The 15,184-nt window shown below is 41.6% G+C and overlaps 1 protein-coding gene across 1 annotated transcript; it reads left to right on the top strand.

Moving 5' to 3' along the window:
• The first annotated feature begins 6,604 nt into the window (after window positions 1-6,604).
• TSPYL4 (TSPY like 4) lies at window positions 6,605-10,671 on the top strand. The gene has a single exon (XM_037065086.1). It carries the CDS (start codon window positions 6,778-6,780, stop codon window positions 8,035-8,037), a length of 1,260 nt encoding a protein of 419 aa, XP_036920981.1. The 5' UTR covers window positions 6,605-6,777; the 3' UTR covers window positions 8,038-10,671.
• The last annotated feature ends 4,513 nt before the right edge of the window (window positions 10,672-15,184 follow it).

Genomic DNA, 15,184 nt, shown 5'->3' with positions numbered 1-15,184 from the left:
ATAATTGAAGTGCTTTGTATCAGCTCTAAAGGGCCACCTTCATCCATTTCCTTTGACTTCAGAGGTTCTCAAGACCCACAGAAAAATTTCCATCAGACCACATTAGGAAAACTGGATATCTACTTTTTGGCTTCACTTTCTCAGGATTTGCATTTAATGTAATTTCCTTGAGAACAGTCCAGGAAGAAATGGTTCTATTAAAAATGAAAAGGGCCACTTGCTAATTTTCGTAAATACCCAGATGTCTTAATAGTGGCCTGAAGAGGCAGGGAAGGCACACTAGCTTTAAGTTTGGATTAATTCACAGTTTTAGAATCTACCTCCAAGTACATTAGCCAAAATAAATAGCTTGTCCATAATGCAAGGATAGTAATACCTGTATTATAAGCTAATATTCTCCTAGGTTGTATTTGGAGAACATAAGGTTGTAGAGAGGATAACAATAACAAACATGTGCCAGGCACTGTGCTAAAAAATACCAACTATTAACATTGTTAATAAATGTTAGAGTTCAAAAATGCCTAGCACAGTGCCTGGCGTATAATATTTAATGAATATCAATTATCAGTTACCTTCCTCTCAATTTTAATTTCTTGCTTAATTTACATTTAGACAAGTAATCATTTAGCCTTGTATTTCTCAAACCTGACTGCCCATTATACATAGCAGAGAGCTTTGAAAAAAATCCTGATGTCTAGGTTCTACCTCAGACCAATTAAGTTAGACCCTAGGCAGACAGGTTTGAGAATCATGGATAACCTTTCCTTGGACTCCTCAAATGAGGGAGTGCTCAGTTCCTCCCTGTTTTGTTACTCATAAATCTACCACCTTATATCACCCAGTTATGGCAAAGTGCCTGGCATATAGAAAGCTCTCAGCACATCTCCATATTATAACCCCTACAGTTTTACAGAATGGAATTAGCCTAATTAGACAAAAGAACTCTTTTAAGTATTCTACCCCTTAATCCCAACCCCCATCGTGAACAACAATCTGGCCATGATTCCTGGCAGTTAACATGACCAATGCCATCTTAGGAAGCAAGCTGTCCACCAGTTCACCCAAGGAGGAGTGGGCCAGACTCACCTGAAAGAAATGTTCTTACATAGTTAAGTGGGCCCATAAGTTTACTGCTTTGAATTACACAGCCCTTAACAAGCTTGTAGCACATGGCCACAAGCCACCTGGGTTAGCAGGTACCACTTGGCTATGCATATCAGACCTTCTTCCCCTTTACACAAGGAAATTTACTCTTGCTGGCTCCAGTCTGCTTCTGTCCTTAAATTCCTTCAAACTTTTTAATTCTGGAATTGTTTGTCTCTCTCTTTGGTCTCTCGACCCTTTCCTCCTTTGAAGCTTGGTTTTAGTATTCTTGTGGAAATTTTCTGAACATATGCCTGACAAAAAGAGTATGATCTATATAATTGGTAAATATGAAGTAACGTGGGAAACATCTGTGGTGATATAAGTACAGAATGGTTGCCGGAGGGTTCAGGAGAGTAGCTGGGAAGAAGCAAGAGTAAACTTTTAGAGGTGATGGTGCTCCAAATCTTGATTTGGGTGATGACAACACATATATATTCATTTGCCCAAACTTGTCAAATGGTACACTTAAAATCCATGCATTGTATATAGTGTATGTAAATTATAGCCTCAATAAAAAATAAAAAAATAAATAACAGATTTTAAAATGTTACTGGGAATTCAAAAACTGGAACTCCATTTGCCCATTTCCAGTATTTTGCCTTCTCTCCTGTGCTTAAATAAAAGTTGCTGACTCTACTTGTAAGACCTTATTTGCAAGTTTTTCTTACTGCTGTATAATTTCATTTATAATTCCAATCTTGGAATTACTTTTCAACTTTTTCTCCCTCAATTCCAGGCCACTAAAGAAATTAAGTCTGCTCAGGACAGTATGTCCTAAAATAGTGTTGACAGTAATAATTTCCATTTGGCACTCTCAAGAGTCTCCCTGAGTTTCCCTTCCCATTTCTGCACATTCATATGCCCACAGAATGCTTCTCTGACCTTCCTTGTTTGGGCCCTTCTTTCTGAGTCTTCAGCTCCAACCTACTCCTCTCCATTACCTTAAAGCAGTGGATCACAAAGGGTGGTCCCCAGACCAGCAGCATCACAAGAATCTTGCTAGAAATGCAAATTCTAGAACTTGGGAAGCCCTGACCCAAAAATCCTCCTGGTTGAGGATGAAATGAGTCATTTAGGGAAAGGAGGTAGTGATTCCCTCTAGTGGAGAATGCCTCCAGCCTTTCTACAAAACTACTTTCATTGGGATCCGTACCCACAGGGGTATACAGTACGCATGCAAAGCTCATCAATCAATGTCTAATGGCCATAGTTACAGAAAACAGATATCTATAGATAACGATTGAGAAAACATAGAGATTTGCCTTGGGTCAGGGTCTTTTAGACTTGCTGACTCCAGATGGTTGTTAAGACGTACTTCATGAGATAAGGAGTTCACTCTTTCTGCTTTTGGACTTATATATCTGATTCCTGGCAACAGGGCTAAACAAAGCAAAGCAAGCCTCAAGGGGTATAATGCATTCTTTAGGCCTGATCTCCCATGGGAACCCTCAGTGTTAGTATCAGGTCACGCCTGACTCCAGCATTCCTGGCATTCTGGTCGAGACTTATAGGCCTCTTTCAAGGCTTTGCTTGAGCGAGGCCACAGTCTCCAGTACCACACAAAGTGGTCCCCAATGTAGAATCCCATTTATTACCTGCTGAATCAGAAACTCAAGGAGTGGAGGCTAGCAACTGTTTTAACCAGCACTCCAGTTGCTTCTGAGGCATAACTTTGGGAACCTAAACTCTGTTGCTGCTTCTGCTTCATCTCTAGTTGATTGTTTCCTGAATTTAGTTTTTCATTATAAAAGCAAGATATTTACCTGTATTTTAATCATAGTTAAATTTCCTGCCCAATGGAATCACAATTCTAGCCTCAGATAGCCAGTTCTGCTTCAAGTACACATCTGTCTTAATAATTGTAGCAGATTCTTAGAAATATCAGAAATTTCTATGTATGTTCTCATTGTACATTTGTAATCCTACAGCTTTTGTATCATTGCCCTCATTTAAAAGACAGGAAAATAGAGGCTCAGCAAATTGAAATATATTAACCTAGATATAATTATCTAGGTTAGAAGAAAGCTGCATTCAATTAGGGTTTCTCATTTCAAGCTAGGGCATGTTCTACCATATTGTAGCAGCCTGTGATTTGGGCATTAAAACATATAAAATCCTAATTAAGTATGAATATCATGGCTTTAGTTGAAAGTTATTATCTGTTCATGAATGGCTTTAAAGAGGGATCTATTTATCTTTAAATATTTTTTTAAAAAAAGATTTATTTATTTTTAGAGAGGGGAAGGGAGGGAGAAAGAGAGGGAGAAAAACATCAATGCGTGGTTGCTTCTCAAGCACCCTCTACTGGGGACCTGGCCCACAACCGAGGCATGTACCCTGACTGGGAATTGAACAAGCAACCCTTTCATTCACAATCCAGTGTTCAATTCACTGAGCAACACTAGCCAGGGCTATATATTTATTTCTTTATGTTAAATAATAGAGAGTCTCCAAACCCTATCAGGTTCCTATATGTAAGAATGTGGTTTTGGATATTTACTGCCTGAATTAAATTACTTGGTTTTACTTTCCCTCAGAAGAACAAAATGGGCCAGTACAATGTAAATGTTTTACTATCCTCCTGGAACTTGGCTGCTGAGATGTAAAGAACATTTGCTATCACTAAGAAATGTACAGAATGTATATTTATTGAAGTTTGGGTCAATAGAGTTATTACTCATAAAAGACAATACTTAATTCTCATTCTCTTCGCTAAGCTCTGACTTCTCTTAGCACATTACAATTAAGAGTTGTGTTAAGATGGGTCTAAAAACTGGTGGGTACGTGGTGGTTTAGGTGCGATTGTAGTCAACCATTTTAAGTAATGATCAAAACTTCACAGAGTTTACTCTTGGGTCAGTTTGGATGGATCATCTTTGATTAGCTATTAAAAGCATTGATTTCAGAGAACTGATTTTTTTTCTTAAGGTATTTTATGAAGACTTTAAAGTAATATTACAAAGAAAAATGTGGTAAAACATTTTAATTTTAGCAACACACCTTTCTCCTCCTATGAACTAGAAATACTATATGTCTAGAATTATTTAGAAATAACTGGGACATAGTGAACAAATACTAAGTCCCAATGTCTCGTATCTTTGTCAGATTATGGTATCTTGGTCCATTAAAATGGTATCTTGGTCCAATTCAATTCTCCTTTCTTTCTCTTACTGCTTTATTCTTTACAGATCTTTCATCTTTGATCCTCTCTATATACTTATAGTTTCATAACAGAATTTGACAATTGGTTTTATTCTGCCTGTGCTATAGTGTATTTAATGTAGGTAAATCTTAGTAAAAAAATAATAATACAAATTACCAAGTTTGCTTTTATTTGTTGAAAGTCCATTGAAACACTTTACATATATCTCATTTCATCTTCACAACCCTGTAAATATGTTTTATTATACTCATTTTATATATGAGAAAATTGTGGCTCCGCGATGTGACCTGCTCACACTAAATAGCTATTAAATGGCACAACTGAGACTTGTATAGCTAGATCTGTTTGATTCCAGTGTATGTGTCTTTACCCACTGTTTTAGTCACAGTTCTGGGCCAGTAGGGAGAGATTTATTATGAGAAATTGGTTCTTGTGATATGGAGACTGAGAAGTCCCATAATCTGCTGTATGTAAGCTGGAGACCCTAGAAAGCTGGTGACTAAGGCCTGAGAACAGGGGAACTGATGGTGTAAAAACCAGTCTTATTTTATTCAGTCTTGTTTCATTCAGGCTCTCAAAGGGTTGGGTGATGCTCATCCATACTGGGAGGGCAATCTACTTTCTCGAGTCCAAGAATTTAAATGCTAATGACAAAAAAACCCCCTCAAAAGACACCCCCCGAAATATTGAATTTGGGCACTCTTTGGCCCAGTCAAGGTGACACATAAAATTAACTATCACCCAGCACACAAAGGTACAAAGTCCCTCAGGTCAGAAAACTTGTCTCTGATTTTCTTTATGATTGAGGAAAGAAAGTCTATATGATTTTATTTATTTATTTTACTTTATTTTGTTAATTTTGTTTTTTCCCCAACACTGTATCATGGGGAGCTATCATAACCAAATAAGCTTCCAAGAGAAAATTTTGTTAACAGTGATAGCCTAAGTGTAATAAAGAATGTAATTAATTTTAATAATATATAGACCACCAAGCATATGTTTAAAACTCATGCCAATTCTTTTAATGATGTATAGTTTAAAATTGCCATATTCTTTCAGAGCAGTTTAAACCTCAAAGGCAAACTCCAAACAGATCGTCATTTAAAAGACCACTGCCTCCCTCTAGTGACCAAGAATGGGAATACTATATTTATAAGCATTAAAAAAAATACCAACAAAGTAAAACCAACCAGGAAACGAAAATGGATTCTCAATGTACATGTGTACCAAATTCAACCTGGGAAGATATTAGATTATAATATAGATATTATCGTCCTTGCGTTATGGACAAGGGAACTGAGGCTTAGAGGACCACCTCAATCCATTTCCACTGACCTTAGAGGTTCTCAAGACCCACAGAAAAGGTATTTATTTTGGCTAATGTACATTGAGGATTGTAAAACTATGGCTTAACCCCAAAATAAAGCTACAGTGTCTTTGCTCTATCTTCAGGCCACTAATAAAACATTTGGGTATTTATGAAAATTAGCATTTTAATGACCCTTTTCATTTCTTAATAGAATCATTTCTTCCTGGCCTATTCTCAAGGAAATTACATTAAATGCAAATCCTGAGAAAGTGAAGTCAAAAAGTAAACATTCAGTTATAACCTGAGGATAAGCAACATATAAGATGCATAATTTTAGAAATTAAAATCTCCTGAGATTAAACTTCTAGTAAAGCTAAAAAGCTCAATTTGCAGGCTTACACGTGTCTGAATCACCCCTAAGTAAGGAAAATACAATGTTTTGCTACTTATATTAGTTAAAAGTGAAGAGGAAATACTGTCCAACTGCTTTGTAGGTGCTAGCCAAAGTATATATACTTTAAAATCTGTAAGGAAAATTAAAAGTATCCTTTATTATGTCTTCTTAGGGCGGGAGAAGTTTCCCTTTCACTTGCTCCTAATTATTTAAATGATCACACAAAATAGTCACACTTCACTTTTCTTCAAATTAAACTGTTTATCTCATTTAGAATAGCCATGAATCTGTACATTAAAGGAAGGCCTGTGGATTGCTGAATTCACTTTACACACGAGAAACTCTATGAGCTGACTTGAATAGACAATAACTAACCTTTCTTACTATTTAAGTAGATATTTTAAGAGACAATAATAGCTTAGGTGCCTTGAAAATTAATTCAGAGCCTCCAAAATCCACATTAACACAATTCATATATGCTTAAGTGTGGCCTGCTGCATCTATTCATGCAAGCCAAACCTTTTCCAGACTGAGAGAACTAAAGACATCTTGTAACATAGAGACTAGAATACCCTTTACTGACCGGCAACATCACAAAGGAGCACTTCGATCTCGCGCGATATTGAGACGCGACCGTCCTGTCGTCACAGGTTGCCTTAGCAGCATCATCCCGGGACTGGAAAAGAGGGGTGGTGCGAGGGGCGGAGCGCCGCTTCTGCAGAGAACGCGCATCGCTCTCGTCCTGCAGGTCTGACTTCTACCAAAATGAGCGGCCTGGACGAGGGCTACAACCTTCCTGTCGCTAAAACCTGCGACCTCTCGACTCCCGACCAAGCCCCGGGACGTCCGAACCTAAACCAGTGCCAGAGCGAGGCGTCAGAGGCGACCCGGGAGATGGCGCACACAGGTGAGCGCAACTCGGAGACCTCTGCGGAGGGACGCGCGAGCCAGGCCCCCGCGAGCCAGGCCCCCGCGGGCTGCGGCCCTGTTCTCCGCATTCGAGTGGCCGGGAGCCTTGGCGGTGCAGCAACCGCAGCGGGCCAGAAGGACGCTCCGCCTCCCACGGAGGGCCTGGAAGCAGCCTCCGTCTCCCCCTCCGTGGCATCCGACAATAGCCAGGAAAATGGCTGTCAGCGTAGAGAGCCGAGCGGCCTTGCTGGGGAGAAATCTCTAGAAGCCTGTGGCGAGGAGGGGCTGGGGTCTCAGATGATGCCTGGGGCGAAAGCCAAAGAGGTGATGACAAAGAAGTGCGCCATCTCAGCCACGGCGGAAAAGGAGGGAGAAGCAGAGGAGGTGGCAGAGGAAAAGAAGATCGTACAGAAGGACAAAAAGGTGGTGGGAGGAGGGAAAGAGGAGACTCGGGCCAGAGCCGGGAAGGGCGGTAACTGCATGGACTCGCTGGAGGCCATAGATCAAGAGCTGTCAAACGTAAATGCCCAGGCAGACAGGGCCTTCCTTCAGCTGGAGCGCAAGTTTGGGCGGATGCGAAGGCTGCATATGCAGCGCAGAAGTTTCATTATCCAGAATATCCCAGGTTTCTGGGTCACTGCCTTTCGGAACCACCCTCAGCTGTCACCGATGATCAGCGGTCAAGATGAAGACATGATGAGGTACATGATCAATTTGGAGGTGGAAGAGCTTAAACACCCCAGGGCAGGCTGCAAATTCAAGTTCATCTTTCAGAGCAATCCCTACTTCCGAAATGAAGGGCTCGTCAAGGAATATGAGCGCAGATCCTCTGGCCGCGTGGTGTCTCTTGCCACTCCAATCCGCTGGCACCGGGGCCAAGACCCCCAGTCTCATATCCACAGGAACCGAGAAGGAAACACTATCCCCAGTTTCTTCAACTGGTTCTCAGACCACAGCCTCCTAGAATTTGACAGGATTGCTGAGATCATCAAAGCAGAACTGTGGCCCAATCCCCTGCAATATTACCTGATGGGCGAAGGGCCCCACAGAGGAATTCGAGACCCAGCGAGGCAGCCAGTGGAGAGCCCAAGGTCCTTCAGGTTCCAGTCTGGCTAACTTCCAACCTGTGAAAAGCTCCTGCTTTCCTTTCCTTACCACCTCCTCTTGGGTTCTGTGCTTAGCCAACAGCATGAAATCTTCCATCTGCTTTCTCTTCACACTGGATCATTTTGTCGATTCTTCTAAATCTTTAATCAGTTGCAAGATTGTCGCTTATGTTTCTCTGTTCTTCCTCCTCTGGGCCTTCGTGCTGTCCTGCAAAGTGTTGTATTCAAGTGCATGGCTTTTCACTGCTTCTGTGCCAAGCACATGATGCCATAGATAAGCACTGACTCCCTTTGCATGCCTTGAGCTCTGTGACAATGGTCTTTTCCCAGGTTTTTAAGCGGTTACCTACCACAAAGAAACTTGATGTACATCTTTGCAAATAACTAGCTGGCCTTCATACTTAAAGCTGGCTGTGCTCCTGATACCCTGTACTCTGTTGGCAAGATCTTTGATTTTCACCATTGGAAGATGAAACTGATATAGATGATGCCAGCCATCAACCCAAACTGAACATTCCAGGCTACCACTAGCTGGTTCCCAGCTGCTTTCCTGGGCCTGTGCCATCCAGCCTGCTGGTTATCTGCCAGAATAAGCAGGTGGCTGGTGGACGGCTTTGAGGCCCAAATGAGGTAACAGATGAGAGATATACAGTGTCATATCTATCTTCTTATGCCTTTGGTCACTCTGCATTGTGACCAGGTACTGGTGAGTATGGAAGCCTGTGGCCTACCCAAACCGGTTTTTAGTCTTGGCTGAGCCTTGTCTGGGTACCACTGCCTGCCTGCCTCAGGACCTATCTGTGGACTTAGGCACCCAGGCAGCACACAACTTTTGCCCCCCCCCCCCCCATCTCTGCAATGTTACCCATAAACCCGGTTGGCTGTCAGGGAGGTTGGGCAGTCATATGTGACAGGGCCCAAAGCAAGGTTGGAATGGAGGTTCTTCCAACAGCCTTTCGGAGTCCTAGCCAATAATTCGCCCTTAATCCAGACAGCTTTGTTAAACATCTCCTTCCTAACCCCTCCTGTAACTGTTCGGAAGGTGACGAAGTTGCCAGGGTGCGGGCACCTAGGAAGATGTATTTATATCTCCTGCCCTCAGAAGCAGTTACAGTTACTGGGAGAAACAGAACTGGCAAAGCAGCTTTTTGTTTAATTTGGTCTTCCCTTGTGCTCAGGGGAGAAAGCTACTGTATAGCAGATTCTCCAGACCTCATTGCCTTCTGCTCTCGTGCCTCCACTCCGCATTCTTTAGCAAGGTCTGAATGTTTCAGAGGCAGACCTATAGGTAAGTTCATTATGGGCAGTGTTTTTTTAGGCCAACTTTGACAACCCCTCCCTTTCCCCCCTATCTAAATGTACCAAAACCTCCTGTGTTTTTTGAGCTTTAGTTTGAGAAGCTGGGAGGAGAGACGGAAGGGCTGGCTTCATAGTGCCGGGGTTCAAGACTCAGCAGGTTGTGATCTAAAGCGATCAAGTTAGCTTGACTCTAAAGATGGAAATTCTTTTTATTTCTTTTTTTTGGGGGGGGGTGAAGTGGGCCTTGGACCACTTACAATCCTTTGGCAGCATAACCCTTGTTTTCTGTATTGTTTTATTTTCACCCTGATGTCCCAAGGGCCTCCCTCCTGCCTGGCCCTTGGCTGACAGTCCACAGCTTCCCCATTTCATTCTCTGCTTCTGTCCTAACAAAAGAGGGAGCAGGCTGCGGTCTGCATTGTGGCAAGCCTTCCTCCTAGGGGCTGGGGAGATACGTGGATGGAGTCTGTCTGGAGTTTCAGACCAAGTTCCAGTAGGTGGGACAGCGTTGGCTGCCTTACTTAGGGAGGAGTATGGTGATGCTGATGACATTCACCATTATCTTTTCTTCTTTCTTTCTGGAGGCTTTGCCCTAAGTTCCCCAGGGCTTATGAAGTCTGGACACAGAGTATAGGGGAAGGTGCTCTGGGCTGGAGAAACTGAGAGCCTGGAAACAAATGGCTTTGGGAAGGCTTTTGAGGAAGACGAATCCTGCAGGGTTGTGGGTCCGAGGGAAGGTGGGGAGGGCCCAGGACTCTTCCCAGGGGAAGTGAGAGAACCTGGTTGATGTTAAAGAGGACGCTTGGAAGAGGGGTTTCCCCGAATTTTTCCTATATCTTTTCATTCACCAGATTTTTATATACAAACATGCAGGTGTAGATTTTTTTTTATTATTCTAGGAGTGACCTTTTATATCTGGAAGACTGATGGTACATGCTTATTTCATTATGAGTAAAATCCTGTTAATTCCTTTCTCCATTTTTGCTTGCTGGCGGAATTTACATTTACAGGCCTGCTTTTGCTTGTCATTGAGAATGTGTGTAAAAATATCAAACTTGTTTCCTGTGCAGTACGAAGACTTCTGTGAATATTAATGTATCAGCTTGTTCTGGTCTCTTCATATATAGCTCTATCCTTAGAAATATAATTTGAATAATGTGATCTATGAAGAGCCTGAAATTTTGCAGATGTCGCTGTCTCGTGAAAGTAATCTCAAGAAAAATGTAACTGTCTTGATATTTCTTGCCCTAGAAGTAATGTGGTACTTGATACGTTGTTCCTACCCCATGTAAGTATCTGTAGAATTGCTGTCACACTAAACGAGGACCTTTAGTCCTTTTGTCTTCTATGTGCTTGAAAAATAAAATCTGCCATTCTGATATAATTCTTGTTTTCCCCAAAATAAAAATTAATACCATTCTGCCTATGTTGTCTAGGTTATTATAAGGTTGAGAAATTACTAAAATTATCAAATGGTCACAGTAAGCATTATCCTAAAGGTTAAGAAAGGTAACAGCAACCAGACCTAATAAGATTTTTTTTTCCCTTGGAAATGGCCAAATAGGCCCACTGCAGCTGCATACTCGTCAACATTTTTTCTTTACAACCAGGAAAGTTTTGGGGGGAAATTAAAGTGCCATATGTTGATTTGTCACTCATTGTTCTCTGTGTCACATCCTTGCCCAAAGCAAGGTTGGAATGGAGGTTCTTCCAACAGCCTTTCGGAGTCCTAGCCAATAATTCGCCCTTAATCCAGACAGCTTTGTTAAACATCTCCTTCCTAACCCCTCCTGTAACTGTTCGGAAGGTGACGAAGTTGCCAGGGTGTGGGCACCTAGGAAGATGTATTTATATCTCCTGCCCTCAGAAGCAGGGTGCAGCCAAGAGGAGGGCCCCCAAAAGGGATTTGGAATGGGGTCCAGAATTCAAGGTGTCTAGGAAATATTGGAGAGACATAAAAGATGTCCTCACCCCTTCCCCCACAGGTATTAGTTGGGGGAAGGGACACATGGAGCAATAACATGCAGGGCTGTTTTGTACAGCAACAGCTTTGCAGCTAATCCATGGCATGGCCATTTAACATGTCTATAGCCTTTGGCTGTTTACTTAGATGTGTTAAATAGCTGTGGCCATGCTTGGAGCCAGGGGGATGAAGTCACTTCCCCCCAAGATGTAACTGGGGGCCAGGTCCCCCGAGTTACAGTGCCTGTGTGGGAGCTTGTAGAACATTGGCTCCATGACATGGGGCCATACCTGCCCAGACTCACGATGGCAGCCCAGTAAACTTGCAATAATACAGGAATGCTGGCAGGTGTTAATGATTGTAGGGAGGAGTTGGAAATGGGACTGCAAAGGAGGACTGGCACGGGGATTTAAACCCAGACATAGCAGCCATTGGTGGAGAGAACCAGGTGCTTTTTTGGAACAGTGCAGACCCCCTCTTGGTTTTGCTAGGAAAAGAGATCCATGTAGTTTGGCCAGAGTGCAGACCCCCGCAGCTCTGGTGAAGGAAAGAAGAGACTCTGCCTGGAAAATGGGTACAAGGAACTCTTGCCAGTAGACCATGAATGAGAAGGTGCCACATGGCTTTGGATTAATTAGAGATCCTGCCTGGATGGCGACATACCAGACGGTGGCAGGAGCCTGGATCCCAGGCATTTGGACATTCACTTCGTTTCCTGAGTTGGGTACCCCAAATTAGGGCAGGGGGAGAAGGAAGCACTGTGGGCATCTGTGGTTATCCTAAAGGACTTTGATATATATATATTTTTAATTAAAAAAAATTAAAAATATTTTATTTATTTATTTTTAGAGAGAGGGGAAGGGAAGGAGAAAGAGTGGGAGAGAAACATCAATGTGTGGTTGCCTCTCGTGTCTCCCGGGGACCTGGCCCGCAACCCAGGCAACCCTGGCTGGGAATTGAACCAGTGACCCTTTGCTTCACAGGCCTGTGCTCAAACCACTGAGCCACACCAGCCAGGGCAGGACTTTGATATTTTAATGAAGATGTTAGGTCACTACTTTAAGTCTGTGCAGCATTAAATAAACACTTCCTTTCCTTTTCACAAATCTCTGGCATTGAGAGACGTCTTTCCAAGAGGGCGGGGGACATAAGGAACCTTGGCCCCTGCTTGTTCTGTAACACCTTCCATACCCTGGTCTCATTCTTTTCTTGAGTTTAAACTAGACTTTTGGCAGAATTAACTATTGTGTAAATGCTACCTAAATTCTTTTCCTATAACAGTGTGGTACTTTACAGGGAATGAAAAAAGAGTGACAAATATAGTGTCTAGAGACAGGTAATTTCAGGCATCACAACTTGAACTGTGAGGACTGTTTTGCTATCTGGCAGCTACAACACGAAGGTGTGGGAGGTGACTACTTTTACGCTCTCTGTAGTAGAGAGGGCTGTGGACCCTGCAAGATCTGAACATGACCAAGTATTAGCCACCTAAAAAAATCTTGGACAAATGGTCCAAAGTTACGGATGTGAGTTAGAGAAAAATCTATAGTTACACCGACTTGCAGACTCTTGGGGCAAGTCTTTCTTGCAAGTTCTAACTGCTGAAGTGTACTTTTTCTAGGCCTGGAGAACTTTAGGGATTAAAGAGCTAAATTTTGTTTTGCAAGTTCTACACCCATCTTAATCCTAAATTCCCTTTACAGGGTTCATTTTACTTTTCCAGTGCAGTGATGGATCGCTGCATCGTCCATCACCTGTTTCAGGCATTCTCTCCTTTATCCTCTTTTGGATATAATGAAACAAATGTAATTTTGTTGTCCTTGGTTTATTATCTCAGCTTCAGCCTGACCATTAATATTTATTTTTCTGTTAGGCTGGCACCATTTGTTTGGCAGAGATTAATATGCTTTCTGTTCTGTTCAGTCTCAGAGCAGAAAACATGAATAATATTAGACTCAATTAGGCATTCTCTAGGCTGTACTTACTAACCAAGTGGTTTACTCCTATAGCCTTGTTTCATTGCTTTGCATTGCACCCTTTTGTTCTTCTTCCTCAGTTTTAGACACGATTTTATTCTTTATGCAGACTTCCAAAACAGCTGAGAGGTTTTCTCATCCTCCTATCCTAAAGAAGAACCTATTATTTTGGTCTGCGCAGGTCATACTGCCCTGTGAGAAGTAGTGGCATCTTCACGTTTCCCTGGTCCTGACGTAACAATCTTACCATTTCCAGGCATTCAGTTCAGACACCCACAGGCCAGACCGCCCACAAAAGGGTTCTTTGACCTTCCTCACTCAGTTGTCCCCATTACTCTTGCAGCTGCTTCTGCTTTCTCTCCAGGTGAACCTTTTCCTTAAGTCAGTTTCAATTATTTAAAACAAGCTCAAATGACCTGTATTCCTAATCATTTAGTTCCCCGCTGCATGGAGTCACAATCTGAGCCTGGGGTATCTGATTTTGCTTCAGATACACATTCCCTGGCTTGACAATCTCAAGATGTATCAGGCATTTCCACGTGTGTTCATAATCCTCTCATTCACTTCATAATCCTGACATAAGTTTTACCATTTCCTTTTAAATAGTGGTGAAAACAGAGGTTCAGAAAGTTGAAGTAAATTGCACACAGACTTAAGTTTCCTGATTTCAGGCTATTGTCTGCATCACGTAACTTCTAAAAATGGCATAAAAACAAAACCCTATTGATGTGCATTTGCAGTCCTCACATGGTTCTTAACCCATTCGTGAATGGTTCCTGAAAGGTATTTTTTATCACTTATTTTAATAGGGGTTTCCACATCACAGATTAGAACACTCCTGAATTTACATATGTCATCTTGATGTTTGCTGCATAAATGAGTAAAATGAGCAGTTAGTTTGTCAACAGAAGTACTGGGATGGCCAAAAAGTCCTCATGGTTTCTTCTGTGAAATAAAAGATAAAATGAAATACAATTTTTCATTTTGACCAATAACTATGTTGGTCTGGATATTTTGGGTATGTCAGCTATCTCCCACATGATATAATGTGGACTGCTTTTATTTAATGTCATGATTTGATCAACTTCAACTGGTCTACCCAACCGTGGAGCATCGGCCAGCAAGAAATCTCTAGCGCACAACTTTGTAAACCACTTTTGACACATTTGATCAGTCACGGAACCTTCTCCACATACTGCACAAATATTTGGAGGGGTTTCAGTTGCATTTTTACCTTTTGAAATAATAAGCCATGATATGCTGAAAATAATGTGTATTTCCATCTTCAATATTAACATGGCTACACAAAAATTTACCAATTTTGATAAGTTTTTTAAAAAAGTGCACACTGATACGACAGCTGTACACAATACAATCTAACAAAACTTTCAAATGAAGTTAAAGACAGCCGGGTACTACTAGAGCCATCTTATAGAAAAAACCAAGTGAACTTTTTGGCCAACCCCATAAATGCACCAAAAGGAGTTTAAATATAAAATTTTGCTGCTAAGAAACATAAAGAAATATATCTATTAAACTTAGAAACTGTTCTTAGAATATTTTTTAATTCAACATGGTGATTCCTTTTAACTGGCACTTAGGAATGTATTCCTTCTCTAATTCATGAAACTTTGTTAAACCTTATTAAGCTTTGATCTTTACCAAGAAAGTACCAATGCCAAAGTACCAAGGAAGTTTTGTTTTGTGTGGTTTTTTAAGTGAGTCAGAACAGGTGCCTGGTACAAGAACCTGATTGTCAAGCATTCTGTGCAGTTGTACTTCTTTTACGTAATGACTCAAATTCTCTACCAGCCCAGATAGCTCATCTTCCACTAAGTTTACTTGAACTAGTTTTTATTTTTCCTTCTCCATTTTGGCTTCCTCAGCATAAGAGAGGGAAATTTCCTAAGTACTCAAGG

The sequence above is a fragment of the Sturnira hondurensis genome, unplaced genomic scaffold (assembly GCF_014824575.4).
Source record: "Sturnira hondurensis isolate 20B ecotype Veracruz unplaced genomic scaffold, ASM1482457v3 Scaffold0015596, whole genome shotgun sequence".
NCBI classification, from domain to species: Eukaryota; Metazoa; Chordata; class Mammalia; order Chiroptera; family Phyllostomidae; genus Sturnira; species Sturnira hondurensis.
The sequence above is the reverse complement of the archived record's forward strand: the minus strand, read 5'-3'. Positions and strand labels throughout refer to the sequence as shown.

Bases quoted from the DNA above. Each gene is read 5' to 3' on its own strand.
- TSPYL4 (XM_037065086.1), top strand. From the start codon at position 6,778: ATGAGCGGCCTGGACGAGGGCTACAACCTTCCTGTCGCTAAAACCTGC.